This window comes from Mastigoproctus giganteus, chromosome 7, assembly GCF_048544385.1.
Source record: "Mastigoproctus giganteus isolate SK-2022 chromosome 7, ASM4854438v1, whole genome shotgun sequence".
NCBI classification, from domain to species: Eukaryota; Metazoa; Arthropoda; class Arachnida; order Uropygi; family Thelyphonidae; genus Mastigoproctus; species Mastigoproctus giganteus.
Window position 1 is genome coordinate 162,726,481 of NC_143581.1, and position 26,705 is coordinate 162,753,185.

Genomic DNA, 26,705 nt, shown 5'->3' on the forward strand with positions numbered 1-26,705 from the left:
TTGTTAGGGTCTCATAGAGAGCCTCATGACCAATGATTTGATTAAGCTGCAGACGTCGACCGGGCTAGCCAGGTGGGTAAAGTGCCTGCCTGGCAACCCAAAGGTCGCGGGTTCGAATCCCGCCTCGGGCTTGGATCAAAGTACTGCAAAAACCTTGGGAGGTGCATTATGGCCACAGAAGCCGATGCACCAACAACTACAAAAAAAAAAAAAAAAAAAAAAAAAAGCTGCAGACACAAATACAGATTGAAGAAAGGGATGACAGTGATGACGAAGTCTCCAGTATTCCTTCAAAGAGCCTGAACCTCAAACATTTAAGAGAAATCATGATGAACATGAAAGAGACAATAGAAGTCATAGGTGAGAGACCTTCATGACGTCACCATTTGCTATGAGATTCTTTATAATGAAAAGAAAACAACTCACCGGCTTTCTTATCAGGTACATAGAGTAATCATATTTATTTATATTTCATTTTAAAAAATCAAATTATTTGCAAATCTTCAAGAACATCCTTGGCAAATTAAATGAGTTTATATGGAAATTTAATTAACATATGGTTTCAAGAATGCATTTTGTACATTAACCGAGTATTAGGTGTATATATATATTTAAATATCTATATAGTTACATATAAATATTTAATACATTTATATCAGCCACATAGAAAGAATGAATCCAGACCGGATCCCAAAATTAGCCTTTAACCACAAACCTACAGGCAAGAGAGATGTGGGTTAAGAAAAGACAATGATGGTGAGATCAAGACCACCTCCAAGAGGTACAACAGAACAGATCTTAAAAGACCTAAGCCGGACCAGGTTCATGATGATAATATTTTATATATATTTATATATTAAATAGTTCTTTTCTGTTTATTATATTATTTAATTTTTTATATATATAATCATTTGTGTTTAGTCATAAAGCAAAGTATGTGCAGTTTTCCAGGCAAAACTGTTACATTTAGGGAAAATGAAATTAATTTATTTATTTACACATTACACAATTCTCCCAATTGCAGCATGTAAAGTCATATTTACAAAATTAAATGTACAATGATAAATAATAATTACAGTTTAGAATGAGAAAAAACAATAATGTTAAATAAATAGGAGCACTATGCTACATCATGAAATATGTTATTTAAATTAATATGAAAAGAAAAACACCTAAAATCCATTAAAAATCAAGAATATAATTATTTATAGCATAATTATTTATATTTATAAAATTATGCTCATGTAACAAGGCTCTTTACAATTTCACAAATCAAACACAGTAGCCTCTATTTGATTTTGGAAAGAGGTAGAGCTGAAAAAGGAATCAAGATCATAGCATTTAATTAGCATAAGAAAGTCTTATGCTAATTAACTGGGGAAAGTCTTACATATTATGTTCTAAAATTTATTTTAAATAAATATGCCTGCATGTATAATGTTGGGGGATATTAATTGTTATGTTAGATAACAAACAGAGATTAAATGTGATTATTATTCTGATTATTCTATATATAAGTTGCTTCTGTAGGGAAAGATAAGATCCTGTTTCAAAATCATGCCTATATTTTATCATTATGGTTTAAATTCATTAAATCAACTTCAACTGACTCTATTTAATAAATTTGCTTATACAAATTTAAAGGCAGCTTTTTTAAAGTTGTCTGTGTTTTATTATTTTCAATATTAGAATATTATTTTAGTAGCACAGGAAAAGAAGGAGAGGAAATTTATATGCTTAAAACATTTGATTTCATTTCAGAACAATTAATTAATTTCTTTTAATTTCATAAAAATCATTATTTGATCCCACCACTTTTTATTTCCAGCTTTTATTGAATGAATTAAGTTGTTATGAAAGGCATAAAAAAATTAAAAAAATAAATTTTCTGTTTATACTCCGGGACGACCAAACGGTCAGAGGAGTTCACAAGATAGACAGAATACAAGAAACGGCACCATATTTAGCAGTCACGGGCTTGAACCCCAGTCACTCAAGGCATGTGTACTATGCACCTACGTGCCTGACCACTGGGCTAAGTAAGCTGCCACTGCACATTATCTCTGTTGGTTTGTAAAGATTAGCATGTCTGTTTGTTTGTTATTTGGTTTTTAGGAGCATTAGCAACTACGGCCATATTGCTCCGGGGATATGTGGTGGTCATTCCCTGACCTTTCCGCATCCTCTGTATTTGGTGATCACAGGCTCGAACCCTGGTCTAATCAAGAAGTGTGTGTGCGCACTGCTGCTCCTGCCTACGGAGGTGCCATCAGAGAGAGATTAGCATGTAATGTAGATAATGGACATGTGGTATAAGTGTTTCTTTGAATTCCAAGAAAATTTACTGTACATATTTATGAATGAATCTATTCATTCTGTTTAAAACCTAGGTCAACTAATCACAAGTTTTAGGAACTTCCTTAAATGCTGTAGTATAACGCCTAATGCATTAAGATAGCATAGCTTAATTTTCAGCATTCACCTCTTGAATGATCCGCTTGGATGTAATGTGATTATAGAAGACGCATAGTTAATGTGAATAAGAAACTTATTTATATATAATCATAGCTATAAACACGATTACAATTTGGAATTTATTAAGGATTTGAAATAATTAATTAAAACTATTAAAATATGTGCGAGAATGAGAAAGAGGGAATGCACATTCCATTTCATGGTTGTCAATTAAAATCATTAAGATAAATAGTTCTGAATGGATTAATAAACAAGCTAATAGTTGCACACGAGCAACTTTCGATTTATGTCCTCAGTTAGCATTGCGTGAAGAGAAAAACGCGAGCAGATTTATAAGAAAAAAAGTCGACTCCCAAAATGCAATTCAGTGCACATAGAAACTTTATTGATGTGAAATTCCAAATAGGGGAAAGGTTGATTGGGAGTTTTGTGTTTAGTATGTTAAATGACGCATGTCACCGAAAACCGTTCAATAACTAGTGCTTCATTTTGAAGAATTTTGTAATTAGACTCTAATTTAATTATTGTTATAGCTGAATCTATTAGTGGGTTATGATTGGAGGAATGAACGTGTTGTGTTAACTCTGTATTAGATAGGTTAGATTTAAAACTATTAAAATGGTAATATATGTGCATATTAGCGATTTTAGAAGTACCAAATTTTGCCATAGTGATCCCAATGTAACAGGCCTTACAGTCCAATTGACATCGAATTAAATAAATGATATTATTGTAATCCTGCATAGTGTATTTGTGTGTTGTTCTATATGAATTAAATTTGGAGCCTAATTTATTGTATGATGAAAAAATTATGGTTATGTTTGTGTTTGTAAAAATCTGTCGGAGTTGTTTTGCATATCTGTGATAAGGGAGGACAATGTGGGTTCCTTGTTCTTTATCATGATGATTGTTGCGATGATGGGGTTATTAATTCTGTTTTCAACTCTGGAAATGGTCACTTTTATTAACTGTAATGGATATTTTTTAGCTATGAATTTTTCTGTAAGGTATTTTAGTTCTATAGATAAATCATCTTGTGTATAGCTATATTTAACGGCATTGTGAATTTAGTTAAAAAGAATTATTATTTATAAAGTTGGTACAAGGTTAGGTACCAAGATTTATAGGAAGAAAACACATATGGGTAAATTTTTACATTTTTATTCACATCCTCTATATATTAAAGAAGCAGTTCTTTTTAACCAAATTCACAACGCTGTTAAATATAGCTATACACAAGTTCTATATCAATAGAACTAAAATACCTTACGGAAAAATTCATAGCTAGAAAATATCCATTACAGTTAATAAAAGAGACCATTTCCAGAGTTGAAAACAGAATTAATAACCCACATCATTGCAACAATCATCATGATAAAGAACAAGGAACCCAAATTGTCCTCCCTTATCACAGACAATACACAAAACAACTCCGACAGATTTTTACAAACACAAGCATAACCATAATTTTTTCATCATACAATAAATTAGGCTCCAAATTTAATTCACATAGAACAACACACAAATACGCCATGCAGGATTACAATAATATCATTTATTTAATTCGATGCCAATCGGACTGCAAGGCCTGTTACATTGGGAGCACTACGGCAAAATTTGGTACTTCTAAAATCTCTAATACGCACGCATATTACCATTTTAATAGTTTTAAACCTAACCTATCTAATACAGAGTTAACACAACACGTCCATTCCTACAATCATAACCCACTAATAGATTCAGCTATCACAGTAACTAAATTAGAGTCTAATTACAAAATTTTTCAAAACGAAGCATTAGTTATTGAACGGTTCCGGTGACATACGTCATTTAACGTACTAAACTTTCCACTTTCCCTTCTGAGAAACCTTGCCATGCTCAATCAGCTTCAACTTCTCGAAAATCTGCTACCAATTCCTTAAATGCCGATCTTCAGGTAATTCTCCATTGGGGCAAAGACAACTTAGTTGATTTCAACCCTTCTAAAACTCAGTCTTGTCTTATATCTCGCAAAAAGGATTCTTCTGCTCCTATGCTTATCTTTGGTGACACTCGGATTTCTAGGCAAAATGATATCTCTTTTGGGGCTTACCCTGACTTCTAATCTCTCTTGGCACAAGCACATTACAAATATTGCTTAGTCTGCATCTAAAAAACTTGGTTTTCTCTTTCGCTCTCGGCGTTACTTTTCTTCCAAACATCTGTTATTATTAAAATCATTAAGATAAATAAAAATTATTTATCTTAATGATTTTAATTGACAACCATGAAATGGAATGTACATTCCCTCTTTCTCATTCTCGCGCATATTTTAATAGTTTTAATTAATTATTTCAAATCCTTAATAAATTCCAAATTGTAATCGTGTTTATAGCTATAATTATGTATAAATAAGGTTCTTATTCACAATAACTATGTGTCTTCTATAATCACATTACATTTAAGGCGATCATTCAAGGAGGTAAGTGCTGAAAATTAAGCTATGCTACTTAATACATTAACCTAGGTCAAATTAAGTCAACTTAGAATTTCATCCAAACACTTCTTCTTCTGGCATTATAACCCAGAGTGGGTCTTAGCCTTATCAACAATGTTCCACCACTAAGCCCTCCCAGAAGTCAAACTTCTCCAACTTCTTATTCTCATGATCTAAGTCCTCTACTATGTTATCCATCATCCATCCATCTTTTCTGCAGTCTTCCTCTTTCCCTCCTACTGGTAGGTTTCCATTTCATTATCCTCTTAGTTGTTCTGCTGTCATCCATTCTCATGACATGTCCCAACCACACAAGTCTCTGGCTCTTCACAAATCTGACATGTCTGCACCCTGAATAAGATTGTCAAGTTCATGGTTCATTCTGATCCTCCAGGATCCATCAACATCTTGTACGGGCCCAAAGGTTGTTGCTTTGTGGGTGCCACCCATGAGAGAGAGCCTTCATTAGATCATAGATATTCACCAATACTGCTTAAATTTAATGCTTTTACAATTCCCACATACGACATACCTTATTTTAACAGAAGAGGTTCAATCAGATCGTTCTTTTGGAGGCAGACTGCTTATTATCGATTTTTGACTTTGTAATCTAGGAAAGACTGGTCATCTATTATCTATTATCTACTACATGTAATTCTACTACAGATTCATGCTCATTTGGGGGAAAGGAGTGACAGCAACATCCATGCATGAAGCATCAAGTTTAGTTAACTTTAAAAGATCAGAGCCTCTCAGTTTTCCAACTTTTGAAGGAGTGAACAAAATTATCAATGGATTTATACCCAGGGAGTTTTTGGTATGTTCAGTTATTCACTGTTTAGAAACCTGAGTGGCTGGAAGTAGGGTTCAAGCTCATTCATTAAGTGATATGTTGAGTAGTACTGAGGCATCTATTTGAATTACAGATAATTGACATTTCTGAGTAAATGCTAAATAAAGTTTAAGTTCTGAAGCACTTATCATGAGTTATTTTCTTGCTTCTAGATATGCCAGTTTGTTGTCTATTTTATACTTTTGTATCTTATTCCCTACTTCCAATGTTCACAAGATTTGGAGGACTGCATGATTTATCTTCAGAATATGAACAAGATGGTGACAGCTTGGTAGTCTGTCTGCACCCATAGTTTGAATAAACTGCATCCTCTTGACAGGCAGTTTGGGTTTAGCCAAATTTTTGGCATTTAGAGTACCTTATGGGATTTGGGATGTATAATTATATGCAAAAGCCTAAATAACCAGCCTTGACGGTGGTCAGCATTTTTAGTGTGCCAAATGTAAGAAAGATACAACATGTATCTTTCTTAACCTTGTTTTCTGGTTCTGCAGGTCACCAACTATTTTTCTGTGTATCAAAGATAGGATCTCTTAAGAGGTATTCAATGTAGTGTGAGGAATAATTTTGATAGCATTAACAGAAAAGATTGAGTTTGAATAATGATTATTTTGGGTGTTTGTGATATGTAGTTTCTATGAGAAGAAAAACTGACCACAGTCATTTAACCATTTCAAGTGGACCGGCAACATTTTCAGCATTTTTAGATAAGCAACAGCAAGAGATTGCTCTTAGACTCAATTATAAAGGTGAGAAGTCTTTCTGAATTCTTTTCTCAAACTTCTGTAACAAGATGTTGCATATTTGATTTGAAGGAGATCGCAGAATCGTCCAGAGCATGTGCAAGTGGTGGAAAACTTTTACAGTCTATAAATGCTTATTCTGGTTCTTGGGGGGGGGGGGGGTTCTCTTTACCTCTCAGGTTTTTGGAGGCAGGAGCAGTGCCAATTCATGACCAGTGAACAAGTGGTAGTTAACATTAATGGAGTTAGTAGTAACAATTAATCTGGAGTCAGGAACTCTGTAATTCATCTGTAATGCTACTAAATATAGTAGCATTACAGATGAAACTAGTGGTATCATATATGAAATCGAGTGTCCTGATTGTGGGGGGTGTTATGTGGGGGAAACGAAACACTGACAGCAGGATCACCTGGGGAACACAATAGAGCCCTTAAGACTGCAAATTACGGAGGTTCAGCTGTAGCGGAACACGCCTGGGAAACTGGGCATGGTATTACTGCTAAAGAAGCCGTGATCGTGGATAAAGCACATGGCTTTTGGAACCGGAAATGGCTGGAGAGTTTAAGAATATGTTTGTCTGAGAGCTACAGTCTTAATAGGAATAAGGGCTATTGCATTCATCCGCTCTTTGAAGCCCTTATACTACGAAGAGACAAACGGTTTAGAATGGCCCGTCCATTTTCCGGTGCCAATGCATGAGAAATGAGCCATGTGCAGATGCCATAGTTCATGTCGCAGACGTGGTGAGATGTGTGGTACACATAGATTGTTGGTCATCCTGCAACCACTATAGCTGATGAAGGCGGTCGCTGCTGCCGAAGGCTCCTGTATTAGTGGTTTTAAACAACTTTTATCACGTTTAATTTTATATATTTTATTGAATTTTATTCTTGTGATACAACATTTATTTTATTTTGTTTTAATATTTTAACATATAGTTATACAATCAGTACGTATGTATTTTATTTTATTTTATTTTATAATAAAGATGTTTTACAGATTCGAGTCAGTGTTATTTAGTAGCATTACAGATGAATTAGTAGTAACAAATTTTTAAAAGAATAGTCATTTCCTTTTCTGGACTTCTACTTGCTGCTTTCAAAGTAAGGAACTTCGTAAATGAACAAATTTAATATCAAGAAAAAAAAAGAAAAAAAAAAAAAGAAAGAAGTAAATTCTGATCATGCTTAAAATTGCTGGATCATTTGTTTTTGTCAGTTTTGATGTTCACCTTACACAAGGTAATTATCTTTCTTTATCTTTTACAAGATAAAATTCTGCAGAAGATGATTGTTCAGAATCTGTTTCTTTCATTCATTTTTTAATTATAATTTCTTCATCTTCACTTTCATTGCTAGTTGTGAGCTCCCTGATTTGGAAATGTTATCAAATAAGTTCTCAAATAATCAGCATCTTCCTCCAAAAACAGCTTTTTTTTTTTTTTTTTTTTTTCTTTCTTTTTACCATTGCCATTTCAGATCAAAAGACAGATACAAAGCTATGACTATCTATAAAGTTTTGAAAAACACTCACTGAGCACATTCATCATTCACTTAACATTTGTTCCACTTTGACTAAACAGGAAAGTATGAATTAGTAGTAACCTGCAAGACAACCAATTACTTACAGAGTAATTAAGAACTTTAGCATATAAGTAAAAGAAAACCAAAACTAAAATATTATGTCACAAGATAATCTCTCCTCCTCAAATTTATTGACGTAATAGACAAAACTAGACTAAAATACTCTCTCTGGTGTCATGTGGGATCTAGAGAGGAATATAAATTATACAAACACAATCACTCATGTAGCATCTATTTAGATGCCAAAAAAACAATTAACTCTCATAATCAACAGTAAACTGAAATGAAAACAGAAAATACTGCATCATTATTTATAAAAAAAAAAAAAAAAAAGGTTATATATATATATATATATATATATATATATATAAATAAAAGTAGTGGAATGTCTTAGACTTCATATGATTCATGGAAGGTTAAAATTAGTGTCACTCAGAGTGACCAGACACAAATCATCATTCTATTGAGAATACTAAGACCACAGTGCTCATTTATGCCACACAAATAAGCACAAAAAGGTTGTGATAGTCCTCAGTTTAGTGAATTTATTTTTAAGGCCACATAGTTTCTGCTATTAATATTAGCAGCGTAAGGCAAGGAAGCAAAGCTTATACAACACCAGTCAAAAAAGAGAACACTCCCTTTCCCCAATTATTTTCAATAATTTGCCTAAACCTTCTTTAAATTTATTCAAACTGCCTACCTCCACAACAAAAGGTGGAAGTTTACTCCAACAATTGATTATTCTTTGACTGAAGCAAATTTCCATACATATTCTGCAATCATCCTTTTCCAATGTAAATTTATGTCCCCTTCTGTGTTTCATCTGAGGACAAGTAAAGGATGTCATCAACATTTAGTTTACTTAAACCTCTTAAAGCCTTGTACACTTCAATTAGATTACCATGCAGATGCCTATTTTCTAGACACTACAATTTACAGAAACCCAGTGTTTCTTGGTAAAAATATCTTTTTGTGCTACAAATCATTTACTCTTCTCTTCATTCTTTCCAACAGATCTATATCCTTCCTAAAATGGGGTTTCCAAACCTAATGCAATATTCCAGACAAAGGATCCCCTCCCCCCACCTTGTTCTTGATGGTAAAGTTCCTAATTAATGACAAGACCCACAGCCTGTTCTGGCAACTTTCTCAGAGAATTTCAAATCAGACAGTACAATTACCTAGATTTTTTTCATATTCCATTATCTTAAGTCTGGTACCACTCAAATAGTTTGCTCTGGGATTATTGCTGCTCAAGTGCAGTACTTTCCATTTATCACTGCTAAACCTGTTAACCTCTGTGCCTACCTTTGTATCATTAAACGTCAAACTTGAAATACCTACATTAATATCAGTAATAAATATTAAAAACAGTAATGGATCCAACACCAACCCCTGTAGACCCCCACTCATCATGTAAGTCCAAGAAAAGCAGTGGCCATTTATAAACAGTTTGTGTCCTGCCACTAACCACACCTTTATCCATAGTTGTAAATTTAACCCTAACGTCACATTGCTACAATTTATATAAAAATTGTACATGTAGTACAGTATCAAAGGATTTACTGGAATCTAAGCACACAACATTAAAATTATTCTTTACATACAGTTCTTTGTAACAACGTCACAATAGTTAATTAATCAGGCTGGTGAAGCATGATTTCCCTTCAAAAAAATGATGCTTCATATTATGATTGCCTTATAGTTCCGCTCCTATCAAGACAATCTTGCATTACTTCTTTACCTATTGATTCCTTTAGTATTTTCCCTGGAACAGAGGTAAAATTTACAGGTCTGTAGTTACCTACCTAACCTTTGAACCACCCTTGTGAATAGGAGATATATTTGCAAATCTCCACTCTGCAGATACTTCTTAATTTAAAGATGCTATCATTATTATGGTTAAAGGCATAACTACTTCATTTGTGGCTTCTTTTAATATAAGTGGAGAGATTCCATCAGTTTGAGTGTGTTGTTCACTTTTAGCAGCACCAATTTTCTTTTCCACTTTACTTCCTGTAATTATAAAATAGTTTAATTCCCAATCAGTATTAGACAGACTTCTGATAGTCCCCAACCCGAAAAACTTCTTCATGAATCAAAACAGATGCAAAATATCTATTCAGTTTATCAGCAATCTGTACAGGACCATCAACACCTATGCCATTCATATCAATGGGCCAATGTGATTCATCTGTTTCTTTCTATTGTTAACCTACACAAATAATTGCTTGCTGTTTTTCTTTGTAAGCTTAGGGAAAGACTTCTCATAACCTGCCTTAGCCTATCTACCTCTCAGAGTAACTTTATTATATGCTGGTTTTTACTTATAAGACTCTGTATCCCCTAAAATCATACTATATATTTTTCTTCTCATCACAATATCCTTAATCAGTATAACACACTTAGTGGCCTCTATGATTATCTCTCTGAGCACATTTATGAAACCCATTTGACATTTACATTTTTTAACATCCATTGTCCCAATGAAAAAGAGTTTAAAATACGTGTGAGCTCATTATAATCACTTTTGCAAAAATAAAACTCTTCTCTTTATGCTTAGCAGTATTTATTTTTTTGAATAAATCATCCTGTGATCACAGTCACCTAAAGGTTTCTTCACTTGAAGATTTTTATTATATGATGAATCACTGCTGATAATTAGGTTTTGTTGCCCTTCTAACTTGGTGTAGAAAGCAGTCATCCAGCAAATTGAGAAAAGTTTTGCTACAAATGGGCTGCCGACCCACGAGGTCCAGCTGATACCTGAAAAGTTAAAATCCCCCATGACAACACATTCTAATTTGCTGGCCCACTCTATTTGTCTGTATAACTGTTCATTATACTCATCACAGTCATCTGGCCTACAACACACTCCAACTTTCGCTTGTTTTTCCAGTGTTTATGTCACATCAGACACAGTGCCTATTACACTCTGCTTGGTTGTACTGTTTCTATGCTGTACTGAGTCTATGTGCCTTTTACCCAAATTCTTCACTTCCCTCTAAGTCCGATCATGTCTGTACACATTATAATCACCACACTAGAATTCTACATCTCCAGTATCAGAGTGACACCTTGTTTTTGTTATACCTCTTGATGACTTAACCAATTGAACTGCTTGAATACCAGCACTTGATGACTTAACCAATACTTAAAACTCATCAAATTTATTTATGATATTCATGCCATTAGTGTGTAAAGAAATAAATGTGTGCCTTCTTTTGTTTTAATAACTCTTACACAGCCCACAAGAGCCTCATCAGGAGGCCTTGTAATCCCACCCTTCCTGCTTTTCATGCTACAGCATGCCAAAATAGAGCAATGTAAGAATCAATTTCACCTCTGCTTATAGCTGTAATTAAATTATTAGTCTGTGTATCCCATCCTAACAAGCTAACTGTTTTCTGACCACTAAAATGCCTTGACAACATCAGCAAATATTGTTTCAACCCTTCAATTTAAGGGTATCAATCCTTGTAAAAACAACTCCTAACAAGCACTGGCCATACCAAGAAAAATTCTACTGCACAAACCTTGCACATTTTCTGGAGGGCTGAATTGATGGCAAGGTTCTATCATAAACTCCGTCCTACTATGTCCTGGGGAAATTTTTTGAAATTCAATTATTATCAGTATTTCATTATTTATAAATATTTATATTTGCTCAATTATTATCAGTATTTCATTATTTATAAATATTTATATTTGAGAAAAAGCAGTTTTCTTATAAAAGATTATAAATTGGTAAATATAAACTGAACTTACTTTTCCTGCTTACTTCAAAGTCAAAAGTAGTAAAATCAATTGCATCATCTGTTTCACTATCAAACGAGCCACTTTCTGAAGCATCACTTTCTTCATCTAAAAATAAGATAATCTCTTTTTATTTTTTAATCTTTTAAATAATACGGGGATGTATGTATATATGTATGTACACGTATAAACACACACACACACACACACACACACTGGCCAATAAAATATGAATCTTTCTATTAAGGCAGTCACAGACAGAAGAAATGCAAATAGATGCAAAGAAAACTGTGACATGACGTGTTGCCTTGTTGAGTAAAAAGACTGCACGGCTGTTCAACTACAGTAAGCAGAAACCAGAATGGGGAAAATGCAGATCTATCAGACTTTGAAAAAGGTCTTATCATGGATGTATGTTTAGCAGGAACCACGATTCAAGAAGCAAAAGACAACCGGTTTCACAAAAGCATCCATCTCAAATGTTTTTAATGACTGGAAAGCAAGCAGTTCTACCACATTTCAAAGGCATAAATGTGACAGAAAAACAAAACTTCAAGAGCAAAGTCGTTGAATTCAAGGAGGACTGTATGGATAAATAGGACATCCGGTGTGCAACATACAACATCAGAATTCAAAAAAGCCCAAAATTGTCAGCAGTGGTACCATGGTACGGGGATGTTGTGTTGGCAGAGACTGGGCCCATTGATACCAATGGAAGGTCAAAATTCAGGTACTCCCTGGAACACCTCAATTTTGTATCAGATCTACTGCACCCTGAATTATTACACTTTTAGCCCAAAGGTGAAGGCCACTTTATGGGTGACAATACAACAGTGCATCATATCAGATTCACACAAGAATGGCTTGGACAAAGTGATGTATTTTCACCATCTTCCCTGGCCCCCCACATTCACCTGATCTCAATCCTATTGAGAATGTGTGGGATATACTGGAGAGAAAGCTATTTGGCAATGAAGCCCTCTTCCTTCAAATCTGTTGCAGCTGCACAATATTTTGCTGGAAGAATGGTTACAATTAGACCAAAACACTAAAACATCTTATAGAACTGTGCTATGCTGCACACTTGCCGTCATTCAAAAAAAAAAGAAAAAAAGCAGCCTAATTCAATACTGAATGAAGGTTCATATTTTTTTTGCCAGTGTGTGTGTGTGTGTGTGTGTGTGTGTGTGTGTGTGCGCGTGCGTGTAATGATAAAAGTTGTTGAAAAGAAAAAGTAAAATGGAGGAAGACAAAATGGAAAGATAAGAGGAGGTAACTGAAAAGTAAAAAGCATAATAATAATAAAAGAAAAAAAAGTTTCCTCCTCTATCTTCCTTTTTCCTTTCCAAACAATTTTATATATATATATATATATTTTTTTTTTGTATTGACTTTTCTAAGTGTAGGTTGTTTCCATAAGCAGTCCATGTCTGGCTATATAGCTAATGGGAGGCGAAGTTAGGAAAGTACTTAGGATAGCAATAGACACTCCTGCCCTCGTATTGCACTAATAGCTCAGAGTGTTGAAGAATTTTAGGGGAAGGACAGTGGATAGAATATGATTGTAGAAAATACAGTTGGTGCTCAGGAAATCCGGGAGCGCAAGTTCCCGTCCGGATTAGTAATGGCACTGGATTGGGTAAGTATTTGCAATTTGGAAAGAGTTGTCTTTGTCTCTCTGTATATCCAAAAAGTTATGTCAACTCTAATGTTTAAAATAACTACAAGCTTTTAACAATAATAGATTCACTAGCATTAAGAGCTCAATTTTTAAATTTAAAATATTACCCATTAAAATTACATTCTGAATTGTATTAAACATGAAAATTAAACGTAAAAATTAACCTAAAATTAGAAATTAGCAGGTAACTGGCAGATATATGTGAAACGGTATCTCTTCAGGATGCCACACCGTTTCACTATTTCCAAATATGCCGCCATTAACGTTTCAATAGTTTCCTGTCCATATAATTTAGTGTTGGGGCCAAAAGTTTAAAAATGTAGATTTATTTGATGTACAAGAAACTGTGGCATTGACTGTAAGTTACCTATACTTTTAAGTTGTTGACGGTAGCTGCAGTTATAATTAAAACAAAAAGACCAATTATCAAGTTAACTTCCTGCTAGACTTCCTTCTTTACACGCTGTAAAGAGAACACCCTCTGGGAGGGCAGCTTCATGGTGGCTTATTTCTTTGTTGTATTTAGTTTCATCTTAGTAAGTTTGGTTTATTTTGTAATTTTTTTTTTTTTTGCGAACATTATTGTGAGTGCCTTTACCACATTGGTAGGTCTTGGACCATGAGAGGTCACCACCATTTGCCCTTGACTAGGGCAGCAAACTCAAACAATCATTCTGACTTTTTGGTTCTGTTTGCCACGTGCAGATTGGTAAGTCCTAGTAGGAAGTTAACTTGATAATTGGTCTTTTCATTTTAATTATAACTACACCTACCGTCAACAACTTAAAAGTATAAGTAACTTAACATTGATGCCACAGTTTCCTGTACATAAAATAAATCCACGTTTTTAAACTTTTGGCCCAAACACTAAATTATATGGACAGGAAACTATTGAAACATTAATGGCGGCATATATGGACTATTTCAGTATATGTACTGAAATAGTGAAACAGTGTGGCATCCTGAAGAGATACCATTTCAAATGTATCTGCCGGTTTCCTGCTAATTTCTAATTTTAGGTTAATTTTAACGTTTAATTTTTATGTTTAATACAATTCAGAATTTAATTTTAATGGGTAATATTTTAAACTTAAATATTGAGCTCTTAATGCGAGTGAGTCTATTATTGTTAATAGCTTGTAGTTATTTTAAACATTAGAGTTGACAAACTTTTCGGGTATACAGGGAGACAAAGACAACTCTTTCCAAATTGCAAATACCTACCCAATCCAGGGCCGTTACTAATACGGACGGGAACTTGCGCCCCCGGATTTCCTGAGCACCAACTGTATTTTCTACAATCATATTCTATTCACTGTCTCTCCCCTAAAATTCTTCAACACTCTGAGCTATTAGTGCAATATGAGGCAGGAGTGTCTACTGCTATCCTAAGTACTTTCCTAACTTCGCCTCCCATTAGCTATATAGCTAGACATGGACTGCTTATGGAAACAAAGAAAAGTCAATACAAAAATATTTACTTACCAACTCTATCTTTGCAGCCTGTGCAAGATAGGTAAGTATTTTCGAACAATTACAATTAGAATTGATATAAAATAATAGCTAATAAACCACTTGAATATATATATATATCGATCATGTCGACAAATTGATATGTGTCGATCAATTCGGCCCTGGAAAGATTATGCAAGGCTGAAGGGGTAGAATTTTTTTCAGCCTGGTCTGTGTTGTTACCAGGAGAGACTGCTTCTACGGGGATGGGATACACTTAAATAGAAAGGGTGCAAGAATATTTGCTGATGCTATCGAGGCAGTGTTAGGTGGGTCGGAAAACTACTAGCTTGGGGTGATACAAGGCCTAATAGATTAATAGTAGCCACTGGCAGAGGTGAAAGTGATTCTTGCACTGCTTCTATTGGAATGAGCAGAAGCCTGGAAAACAAGATGCAGAGTTTTTCAGAGACTCGGGGGGGGGGGGGGGGGGTTGTCATTGCGGTAGTAGAAAACACATGGGTTGTGTTAGGGTAGCTAAGAATAGGAACAGGTGCATGTATACTTGCATATACACCAATGCTAGAAGTTTGGTAAATAAATTTGATGAATTTCTGGTATTGCTCAAAACATCAAAGGCAGATATTGTTGGGATATCAGAGATGTGGTGTCACAGATATAAGGAATGCAGAACCGGAATTTGGGGAGTACAATGTGTACAGGAAGGGTAGACTGGATGGGAAGGGAGGAGGGGTTATGCTATTAGCTAAGAAACACATAAAATCCAAGGAAGTGAAGCCAGTCGACATCGCTGGACAGTGCACTGTCAAGTCAGTTTGGTGTGACATAGGCAAAGGGAGATAAAAATTGAGAGTAGGAGTGTGTTGTAGGCCTAATGACTCTGATGAGTATAATAAGAAACTGTACAGGGAAATAGAGTGGGCCAGTAAATTAGAGTGTCTTATAATGGGTGATTTTAATTTCCCAGATATTGACTGGAATTTGGGGGCTGATCACTCACACACTAGCAAGGCTTTTGTGGATTTATTGGATGATGGTTTTCTACATCAGCATGTTCGGGAGGCAACTAGAGGGAGTAATACTCTTAATCTGATTAGCAGTAGTGATTCTTCATGCATTAAGAATCTGCAAATAAAGGAACCACTAGGTGGCAGTGATCACAGTGTGCTGAAATAGGATTTACTCAAAGATGTAACTATCATCAGGGGTAAAGGGAAGGGTTTTTGCTTTCTTAGAGGCGACTACGGTGGTCTGAGACAGTATTTAAATTTTATATGGTGGGACCAACTGATGATGTTATCAACAGCAAATTCAAAATGGGAAGCGTTCAAAGAATTTATCTTGGAAGCTACTAGGCTTTACATACCAACTAAGAAATATTGTTCAAGGTTTAGGCCTAAATGGATGTCAGATGAACTAATGAGACATGGCAGAGAAAAAAAGGATGGGATACATATAAATTAATGGGTGACATGGAAGCCTATAATAGATATAAGCTGGTCTGTAACCAAGTCACAAAGGAGATTAGGCAGATTATGAGAAATCTTTGGCAAAGGATGAAAAACAGCAAAGAATTCTTTACCTATGTAAACTCTAGAAGGACATGGATGAATCAGATTGGTCCACTGGATATTGATGGTTCAACTGTTGATGATCCTGCTCAGGTGGCTAACAGACTAAATAAGTATTTTGCATCTACATTCACACATGAGGAGTTATTCAGGGAGGGGAATGCCAGAGGTGAATTAAACTCTGGCAGTGAGCTAGATGATTTTGTAATAACTGAGAGGAAAGTGGAGGAGAAATTGTTGAAGATAAACATAAAAAAAGGCACCAGAGGTGGATGGGATCTATCCATTTATATTAAAGTAGGCAGCAAAGGAAGTAAGCAAACCCTTAGCTATGATGTGAGAGCTTCTTTGGACACAGGGGAGGTACCCATGGACTGGAGATGTACAAATGTGACCTCAATTCACAAAGGAGGATCAAAGGGCAACACAAGTAATTATAGACCTGTTAGTTTAACTCTTGTTCAAGGCAAATTAATGGAAGCACTGGTTAAAGAAGCACTTCAGGATCATCTAGACAAGACTTTAGTTATAGCTCAGACACAGCATGGTTTTGTTAAGGTAAATTCTTGCCTGACCAATTCGATTGGATACTATGCTGTGGTCACATAGGAACTGAATGCAGGGAATAACTCTGATATCATATATTTGGATCTTAGAAAGGCTTTTGATACTGTTGCACATGGAAGGCTGCTGTACAAATTGGAGCAGTGTGGCATTGGAGGCAAATTGCTGCTATGGTTAAAGGGATGGTTGAGTGGAAGAAGACAAAGAGTGGTAATCAATGGACACTGTTTATTGTGGACTAATGTTATTAGTGGAGTCCCTCAGGGTTCAGTGTTGGGTCCATTGTTGTTTTCTGTATTTACAAATGATATTGTTGATGGTATATCAAGCTTAATGTCCAAGTTTGCAGACGATACGAAGATTGGCAGGTTTGTTAAGGACACTAATGAACAGTACGTTGCTGCAACAAGATCTAGAAAAATTGAACAGATGGGCTGAGAGGTGGCAAATGAAGTTTAACATTGACAAATGTAAAGTACTACATATGGGAAGCAGTAACCCCAGAGTAACATATCAACTCTGTGGTACTACACTGACAGTGGTAGAGAACAAAAAGGACCTGGGGGTAATTGTGCAGGCAGATATGAAGTTTTCTGAGAGTTGCAGACAGTCTGCAAGAGTAGCTCATGGTGTCTTGTCAATGATATACAGAAAGTTTTCTAGCAGGGATAAGGAGGTGATTATCCCCCTGTATAAGGCAATGGTCAGGCCACACCTTGAATACTGTATACAGGTCTGGAGGCCTCATTTTAAGAAGGATGTAGAGCTGTTGGAACGAATACAGAGAAGGGCAACAAGATTAGTGAATGGAACAAAGGGTTGCTCTTACGAAGAAAGGCTTAAGTTTTGCAAATTATAGCGTCTGGAGATTAGGCACCGGCGAGGTGATCTGATAGAGGTGTATAAAGCCTTGAATGGTTTGAGCATGCTCAATGCTGATGGGATTCTTCCTCTTGCTCAGAATAATCACCTGAGAGGACATAAATTCAAATTGAGGAAAGACAGATGTAGGATAGATGTGTGGAAGTTTGCCTTTAGCCAGCTGGTAGTTGGTTGGCGGAACAGACTTCCATCCTTTATTGTGGAAGTTGATAGCCTAAATAAATTTAAGGCTAAGCTGGACAGGTATTTGGAATGAACGGAGGGGTGAAATGGGAGCTTTTTTTTTTTTTTTTTTTTTTGGTGATGCTGCATAAGCTTGCTTTCTTGCATCATATGCCTCTACTAATGGTAATGGTTATTTATATATATATATATATAGAAAAAAGGTAAATATCAGTGTATTTGTGTATTTGGTAGTGGAGTTGAGCTATCAGGTGTAATAACCATGGAAGAATTGAGAGAACCTGTATGCTAAAAAACAAATTACCTGAAATAAAATGCAATTAATATATGCATAATTATTGTAACTACCTAAAGCTGTGGATTCTAGGACTTTAACTACTTCGTCTGGGGGTCGGCAGTGAAAATCATAGGAGCCACAGCAATAAGCCAGGTCTCTGTTTCTGTTATGATGTATACGTAAAAAGTATACATATACATCATAGCCTACCCGACAGAGACCAGAAGGAAAAATAAAAGAATAAATAAACTTTAAAAAATAAAAATAATAATAAATAAATAAGTTCATGCCGATAGAATCCTGTGGGAAAAGAAGAATGAGATACAAAATCAAAGAAATCTAAGAGATGGGGGCAAAACAAGAAAACTTACTGTCTGTATGGTGACCAAAGAAGAGAGTAGAGTGTTTACGTGCAGTGTATATATATCAGTTCACAGAGAAGTAAGACACAGAGTGGACACTTGCTCAATTACTCCTAGCGCCCTCACTTTCAGGACATGAAACTAACACGGCTATCTGTGGCCATCAAAACTCACTGAGTAATAACACGCATGCCCAACACTAATAAAGTTGCTACCACGTGGTTGCTTCTGTGTCTTGAGTTCTAATGTCCATTGAACGTAGCAATTTTGTTTTACATAGCTTTTTTTGTACTATTATAATTATTTGTGCTTTTTTTAAACTATTATTATAATTATCTGCTGACATCATGCACAGAAATAAGTGTATCGTGTGCGATAAATCTGGAGTTCAATTGTACCAATTTCAGAAAGAACATTTAAGGTAATTTATCAGAATTGATAGAACCTGGAAATGTTTAAAAAAAAATTCTGAATAGCTAATTAATAACTAATTCATAACTTATTACATTAATTCATATGAATAGTGTATTGATATTAATCAAAGTAATAGTTTATGAAATAATTAAATTATTCCATAAAAAACTTCCTGAAATATGTTATAGCATCTTTACTGTTTCTGAAATCAAGTCAGCCAGAGTCTCACTAACAAAGTGAGAGTTATAATCACCCAGGTACTGTGAGGATATGGATATTTATGAAAAATGTACTGGCATATGTCTCAGGTTACCTAACTAGAAATATTTTAAAGAGCAATAATTGTGAAACAAGTACAGATTTATTATTAGGCCCAAAAGATTGTGATATGGGCAAATAGTTGTATTAAAAATGTTAATGTGAGAGAGAGAGTATGGATTAAAATGGCCATCAAAGTAATTGTTGAATACAATGAGAAGTGTATCAAATATTTTGTTTTTCTGAAGTCTATTTGGTATTTTATAAAGAAAAAGTTCAACAAAATCTTTATGCTAAAACAAGTTTTATTTTAGTGGTTTGGGAACCAGGAATACCAAGCACATGTGCAAAAAGTGCTTATTCAGTCTATCTTATAAATTATGGGAAAACAAAAAGTAAAAAATATGAATTTGGCTTGCCTGTCCAGTCAAGCATAAAACTCCCTTAAAAAACTATTTAAACATGTTAAACACATGTAACTGGGAAATGTTAAGCATGTGCTGTGAAAGATAGAGGGGAAAATTGTGTCATGATTTCTCTTTTTATAGAGATCACTTGTATCAAAGCAATATTAACTGATCAATACTGGATTAACTGACCATTCTGAACTCCATATACCTTAATAATAAATAACATATAGCTCCATAATCCAGTTTGAATTCTATTGTCTGATGAATTCCACACCGCTGAAGTATTTGCCAAACATTTGTCAAGGATTGAGACTATTGATACGGAGCCTTTGGTTTCATTTCCTGGTTGAGATCTGTTGATCGATGAGGATGACCAAAACTCAGCATCAAAGAATATGAAAAATGACAATACAAAAGACCCAGATGACTCACCAACCGTATTTTGGAAAAAGTCTGTCACTACTCTTAATCCTGTCATGCTTCATATTTGCAACTTATCTCTGAGACTGGGCATTTACCCAAAGCATTTCAATCAGGTTAATCTCTCTCAGGGTAACTCAGAAATTTTTTTTTGGCTGGTGCAGCTTAACCCTCAGGCTTCCTTGAACCATATGGCTAATAATAACCATAACATACTTCTGGTATTCAAAAAAGGTGACAAGTGGTCTGTATAAGATTTCAGACCACTCCCCAGCAAAAAAAAAAGCCTTTCTAAACTATTTGATACAGTAGTGCATAAACAACTCTTCAATTTTTTTCAAGCCATACATACATCAAAATCAACATGGCTTTGGTTGTGGAAAATCAGCATGTGTATGTAAGTTTTCTCTGGGAGTCCTATTGCTGTTATCTAGGGTCACATTGCTGTTGTGGCTAAGGAGCTGTATAATACAATGTTCCAACAGTGTCATCATCCACCAAGTGAAGCCTGAACCATTTATCTAACTCTCTGTATATGTATGTATGTGTCCTCTGTGAACATATTGCTGCTGACTGTTATGTAGGGTCACATTGCTCTTGTGTCTGAGAAGCTATATAATGCAATGTTCCTGATTGTCATTAACAATCAAGTGAAGTCAACTTTTTATCCAACTCAGTGTATATGTTTGTGTGTGTTCTCTAGGAGCCCTATTGCTGTTAGGTTGGGTCACATTGCTCTCTGGAGTCTGAGGAGCTATATAATGCAATGTTTCCACATTGTCATTAACAATCAAGTGAAGTCTGAACCTTTTATTCAACTCTGTATATATATACGTATGTTCATAATGATTACACAATACACCAACCGATGTTATAAATAGTGTTATGTTTATTAAAATAACATTGTAAATAAAATAAAATAAAATAAAATTCCAATAAAAACTGACAGTACAATATAATATGAATTTAAACTGCAAAGAATTATTTACAATAAAACAATGTAGATGAAACACAGGATGATAAAAGCGTTAAAATACCGTGGCTTTCAGAGGCATCCGTCTCCTTTTTCAACAGTGAGGCTTAATAAATAGTACCAATAGCTTAATTTTTGGTACTTACCTTAATATAATCTGCAGTTGGGCTTAGAGTGAAAAAGCTGGAAATAGGCTAAAAATTGAATTTAATGTGGATGAGCTTAAATTTTTGAATGGAGTTAAAATATGCTCAAGGAAATAGAAATGCACGTCTTCATCCTTGGTTTTCATGAATTAAAGTTGAAAAGAATTGGAACTATGAGAGTATAATCAAGAGACCAATAGCCGTAACAATAGGCTTTCGTTATTAACGTCTTCAGTTGGTAATAGTAAAGAAGGAGAGAGCGTGTGTATTTAAAAGAACTCTAAGTTCCTGTGATGCTCTTTGATGCACGTGGAAATCTCAGGTGCGTGAGATTCCAGACCGGGGAGAGGTTGTAGGGTAATTTTGCATTTAATACGTTTAATTTAGATTGATGCCGAAACCATTCTATGATAAGGGCTTCATGCTGATAAATTCTGAAACTAGATTGTAATTTAATAATGGGGATCATACATGTAAAATTAGTTTTGTATTTGCTTGTCCAGTTCTAAAGCTATTATAATGATAGTATGCTCGCGTATTTGATGTTTTTGTAGAGCCGTATTTTGAAGTAGTGCTTCCGATATAGCATGAATTACATTTTTGCTGGCATTTTATTAAGTATACTATGTTGTTTAAATCACAGATTTGGTACGTATAAGTTTCTTTATAAGAATTAAACATGGATCCTAGTTTATTGTATGTTGAAAATGTGAGTGCAATGTCGGTATTTGCAAATATTCTCTGAAACTGTCTAGCAAGGTCACTGTGATAAGGAAGAACTACACGTAAATTGTTGTGTGTTATGTTTGGATGGATTATTAATATTATTTTGGACACTGGAAATTGTTTTTTGAATTAGCTGTAAAGGGTATTTCCTGGATATAAATTTTTCTGTAAGATATTGAAGTTCATTAGATAAGTCATTTTGTACTTTTGTCATTTTGTACATTAGATAAGTCATTTTGTCATTTTGTAGTTTTGAACTGTATTTGATGGCATTATATATTTGATTGTACAGGACAGCTTTTTCTGTGCTAAAAGGGTAGTGTGACTCATAATGTAAGTATTTTCCGGTGTGGGTGTTTTTTCTGACAATTCCAGTTCGGAGTTGAGTATCAGTTTTATATATGGTAAGTTAAGAAAATTTAATTGTCCATTTTCTTCTAATTCAAGAGTGTACTGTAATCTATAGTGAAAGGAATTAAATTTAGTAAAAAGGTTATCAATTATAGTTTTATTACCAATTATAAGGATGTCATCAGCACAGCGAATGTATAATTTTAACTCTATAGGGTAAGGTTGTAAAATTTGGTTTTCTATGGAGGCTAAGTATATTTCGGATATGGGGGCTGAGATCCCTAATCCCATAGGTAAACCGAATGTTTGTTGATATATTTGGTTATTGAAACGGAAATGTCTAGTAGTATCTAAGAGAAATTAAGTAATTTCCAATATGCTATTGATCGAGAGAGAGGTACGATTGATTAGGGTGCTATCATCGGTTAAGAAATCACATAGAGCCTGTAGAGCGGTTGGTAAATGTACATTGGTGTATAGGGATACTATATCGAAGGATGCTAAATTATCTGTGTTGGAAATAGTAATGGGATTTATTTACTCAAATAATTGAATGGTATTATTAACTTTAAATCATCCTTATCACAGTGACCTTGCTAAACAGTTTCGTCGAATATTTGCAAATACCGACATTACACTCACATTTTCAACATACAATAAATAAACTAGGATCCATGTTTAATTCTTATAAAGAAACTTATAAATACCAAATCTGTAATTTAAACAACATAGTATACTTAATAAAATGTAATTCAGCAAAAATGTAATTCATGCTATATCGGAAGCACTACTTCAAAATACGGCTCTACAAAAACATCAAATACACGAGCATACTATCATTATAATAGCTTTAGAACTGGACAAGTAAATACAGAACTAACTTTACATGTACAATCCCATAACCACACACCTTTAGTAGATTCAGCAATCCCCATTATTAAATTACAATCTAGTTTCAGAATTTATCAGTATGAAGTCCTTATCATAGAATGGTTTCGGCATCAATCCAAATTAAACGTATTAAATGCAAAATTACCCTACAACCTCTTCCTGGTCTGGAATCTCATGCACCAGATTCCCACGTGCATCAAAGAGCATCACAGGAACTTAGAGTTCTTTTAAATACACGCACTCTCTCTCTTTCTTCACTATTACCAACTGAAGACGTTAATAACGAAAGCCTATCGTTACGGCTATTGGTCTCTTGATTATACTCTCATAGCTCCAATTCTTTTCAACTTTAATTCATGACAACCAAGGATGAAGACGTGCACTTCTATTTCCTTGAGCATATTTTAACTCCGTTCAAAAATTTAAGCTCATCCACATTAAATTCAATTTTTAGCCTATTTCCAGCTTATTCACTCTAAGCCAAACTGCAGATTATATTAAGGTAAGTACTGAAAATTAAGTTATTGCTACTATTTATTAAGTCAATTAAATCGGTACCAAGGAATCCTACAATTTATTTAATTGTCAGTGAGGCTTATCGTACGGCACATCCTTAAATATCAGCAGGCTCACGGTTCTCAGCACGTGGTTCCACAGGAGCATGGGCAGCACTCTCCCCATGTGCACTGGAACTGGAAATGGCTCGGGAGCGTGCCAGGTGGAACCGCTCATCCCGTCCAAGAACCACTGCCACGTCCACGTCCAAGAACCACCCCCAGACGATTCAAAGATCGTCTGGGGAGCATATGAACGCGTTAAAGACCGCAGATTATGGAAGATCTGCTGTGGCAGAACATTTTTGGGAGGAGCACCATCAAATCTCCCCAGATGAAGCTGTTATCGTGGACCGGGCACATAGATTTTGGGACCGCAACTCGAGAGCTTGCAGATTTGTTCCTCTGAGAGCAATAGCATTAATAGAGACAGGGAATCCGCATTCATCCCTTCTTCGAGGCAGTGGTTCATGGACAGGATGAGCGGTTCCGCCTGGCACACTCCCAAGCCATTTCCAGTTCCAGTGCACATGGGGAGAGCGCTGCCCATGCTCCTGTGGAACCATGTGCTGAGAACTGTGAGCCTGCTGATATTTAAGGATGTGCCGTACGATAAGCCTCACTGTTGAAAAAGGAAGCGGATGCCTCTGAAAGCTACAGTATTTTAGCGCTTTTATCATCCTGTTTCATCTACATTGTTTTATTGTAAATAATTCTTTGCAGTTTAAATTCATATTATATTGTACAGTCAGTTTTTATTGGAATTTTATTTTATTTTATTTACAACATTATTTTAATAAACATAACACTATTTATAACATCGGTTCGTGTATTGTGTAATTATTATGAATATGAATATTCCCTACCCCAGAGGCCTATTTGAAGATATATGTATGTGTTCTCTGGAAGCCCTACTGCTGTCATGAAGGGTCACATTGCTCTTGTGGCTCAGGAGCCATAAATTGCAATGTTACCACAGTGTCATTATCAATCAAGTGAAGTCTGAACCATTTATCTAACTCAGTGTATTTGTATCTGTTCCCTGTGTACATATTGCTGCTAGGCTGTTATGTAGGGTCACATTGCTGCTGAGGCTATATAATGCAATGTTCCCAAGTGATTTCTAAACCTTTTATTCCATTCAGTGCAATACTTCACAAAACATGTGATGTCATCTCTACAGATTATGGACTGGGATACAGTGCTTTATTAGTAGTAGTATTGTTGTTCTTACATTATTACTGATTGGGTGGATCCACCCCACGATGGGTATTACCACCAAGTGCACAGGGTGGCTGTTATGTGTTGCGTTACTGTAGATCCAGGAACTCTGACTATCCTACAGGTATTCAGGATTGCAACTTTCTGGAGTTCCTTGTATATGTTCTCTGGGAGACCTAGTGCTGCTAGGGTCTTTGGCACCATACAATTAACACTATACACTACATTCAGCTATTATGTTCTGGCTGATATCTTCTTGGTTATGCAGTGGCGTGATATCTTCTTGGTTATGCAGCTGGTCATAATCTTGTATATCATTGGGATACAACTGATAGGCCTGTCTGGGTTCTATTGGATCTCTGTGGGGTTATTATTTTTATTATTAATTAATTTATTTTTGTTTCTTGTACTGGGCATATAAGTCTTTAGTCTTGCTTTTAATTTTATGAATTAAATCAGCATGCCCTTTTTATATATATTACAGGACATTTCACGTGAAGATATTACTAATTCAATTTGCATTGAACTACACATAATTCAAATATCTTTCATATGAAACGTGAAAATTCAATTCATAAATAAAAAGAATTTCAATTACATAGTGTGATTTTTTTTTTTTTTTTTTTTATTGTAATGCTAACTCAAATAGTGATTTAAATGAAAGAATGCTAAACTCCTTTTGTTAAAGAAAATAACTAACTCAGCAAAAAAACAGTCAAAATTTAGTCACAGAGTAGAATTGTCTTCCAAATTTTTCATTCATTCCAAATTCTTTGTATTTCTGTGAAGTATTAAAAAAAAAAAAATGTATTAGTGGCTCTGGTTAGCAGGTAAATGATGCAGTGTTCATAGGATGCCAGACATAAAACAATAAATAAATAAAGGAAAAGAATTAAATAAAAATTAGAACTGAAGTTAAATGCAGTTCAATTCATTCATTACATCAAAACCTAAAACAACAGTTGAGATCAGTCAAAATGACTGATGTAAATTTATGGAGTTAAGGTCAAAAAAGTAATATTTAAAACTATAATGGCCAGACATTGCCTAAAATGCAGCCTAAGGATATTAAGATGACAGTGATGTGTACCATTTGCAATAAGCATTAATAAATACAGAATTTTATGTAAACACTACTGGATTGAGGTGGGTGAAAATAAAAGGTTTTAATAAAATGAGACAGATGTACTGGCCTCATTGTACTCACAGAATTGTACTGAAACCTGCTATAATTAGCCACCTGAACCCAGTAGTGTGTATATAAAAATCTGTATTTATTAATGTTAATTGCAACTGGCATCTTAACCTCCTCCTCCTAAGCTACCTTATGGATGTTTGACCATGACTTATAAAAATATTAAAACTTATTACTAATTAAATAATTTTATTCATGTGAAAACATGAATAAAATTATTTAATTATTTTACCAGAGAAATGAATTGAAAGTATAAGTGGGGA

The 26,705-nt window shown here is 34.8% G+C and overlaps 1 protein-coding gene across 1 annotated transcript in view; it reads right to left on the reverse strand.

Annotated features, from left to right (window-relative positions):
* Positions 1–10,007: 10,007 nt before the first annotated feature.
* LOC150083301 (uncharacterized) overlaps positions 10,008–26,705 on the reverse strand; it is a 122,457-nt gene continuing 105,759 nt past the window's right edge. Inside the window, exons 5-7 of the mRNA XM_090378470.1 lie at positions 11,903–11,998; positions 11,671–11,736; positions 10,008–10,150 (exon numbers count right to left, since the gene is read on the reverse strand). Coding sequence (XP_090234596.1) covers positions 10,008–10,150; positions 11,671–11,736; positions 11,903–11,998 — 305 coding nt within the window. The remainder of the gene's footprint in view (positions 10,151–11,670; positions 11,737–11,902; positions 11,999–26,705) is intronic.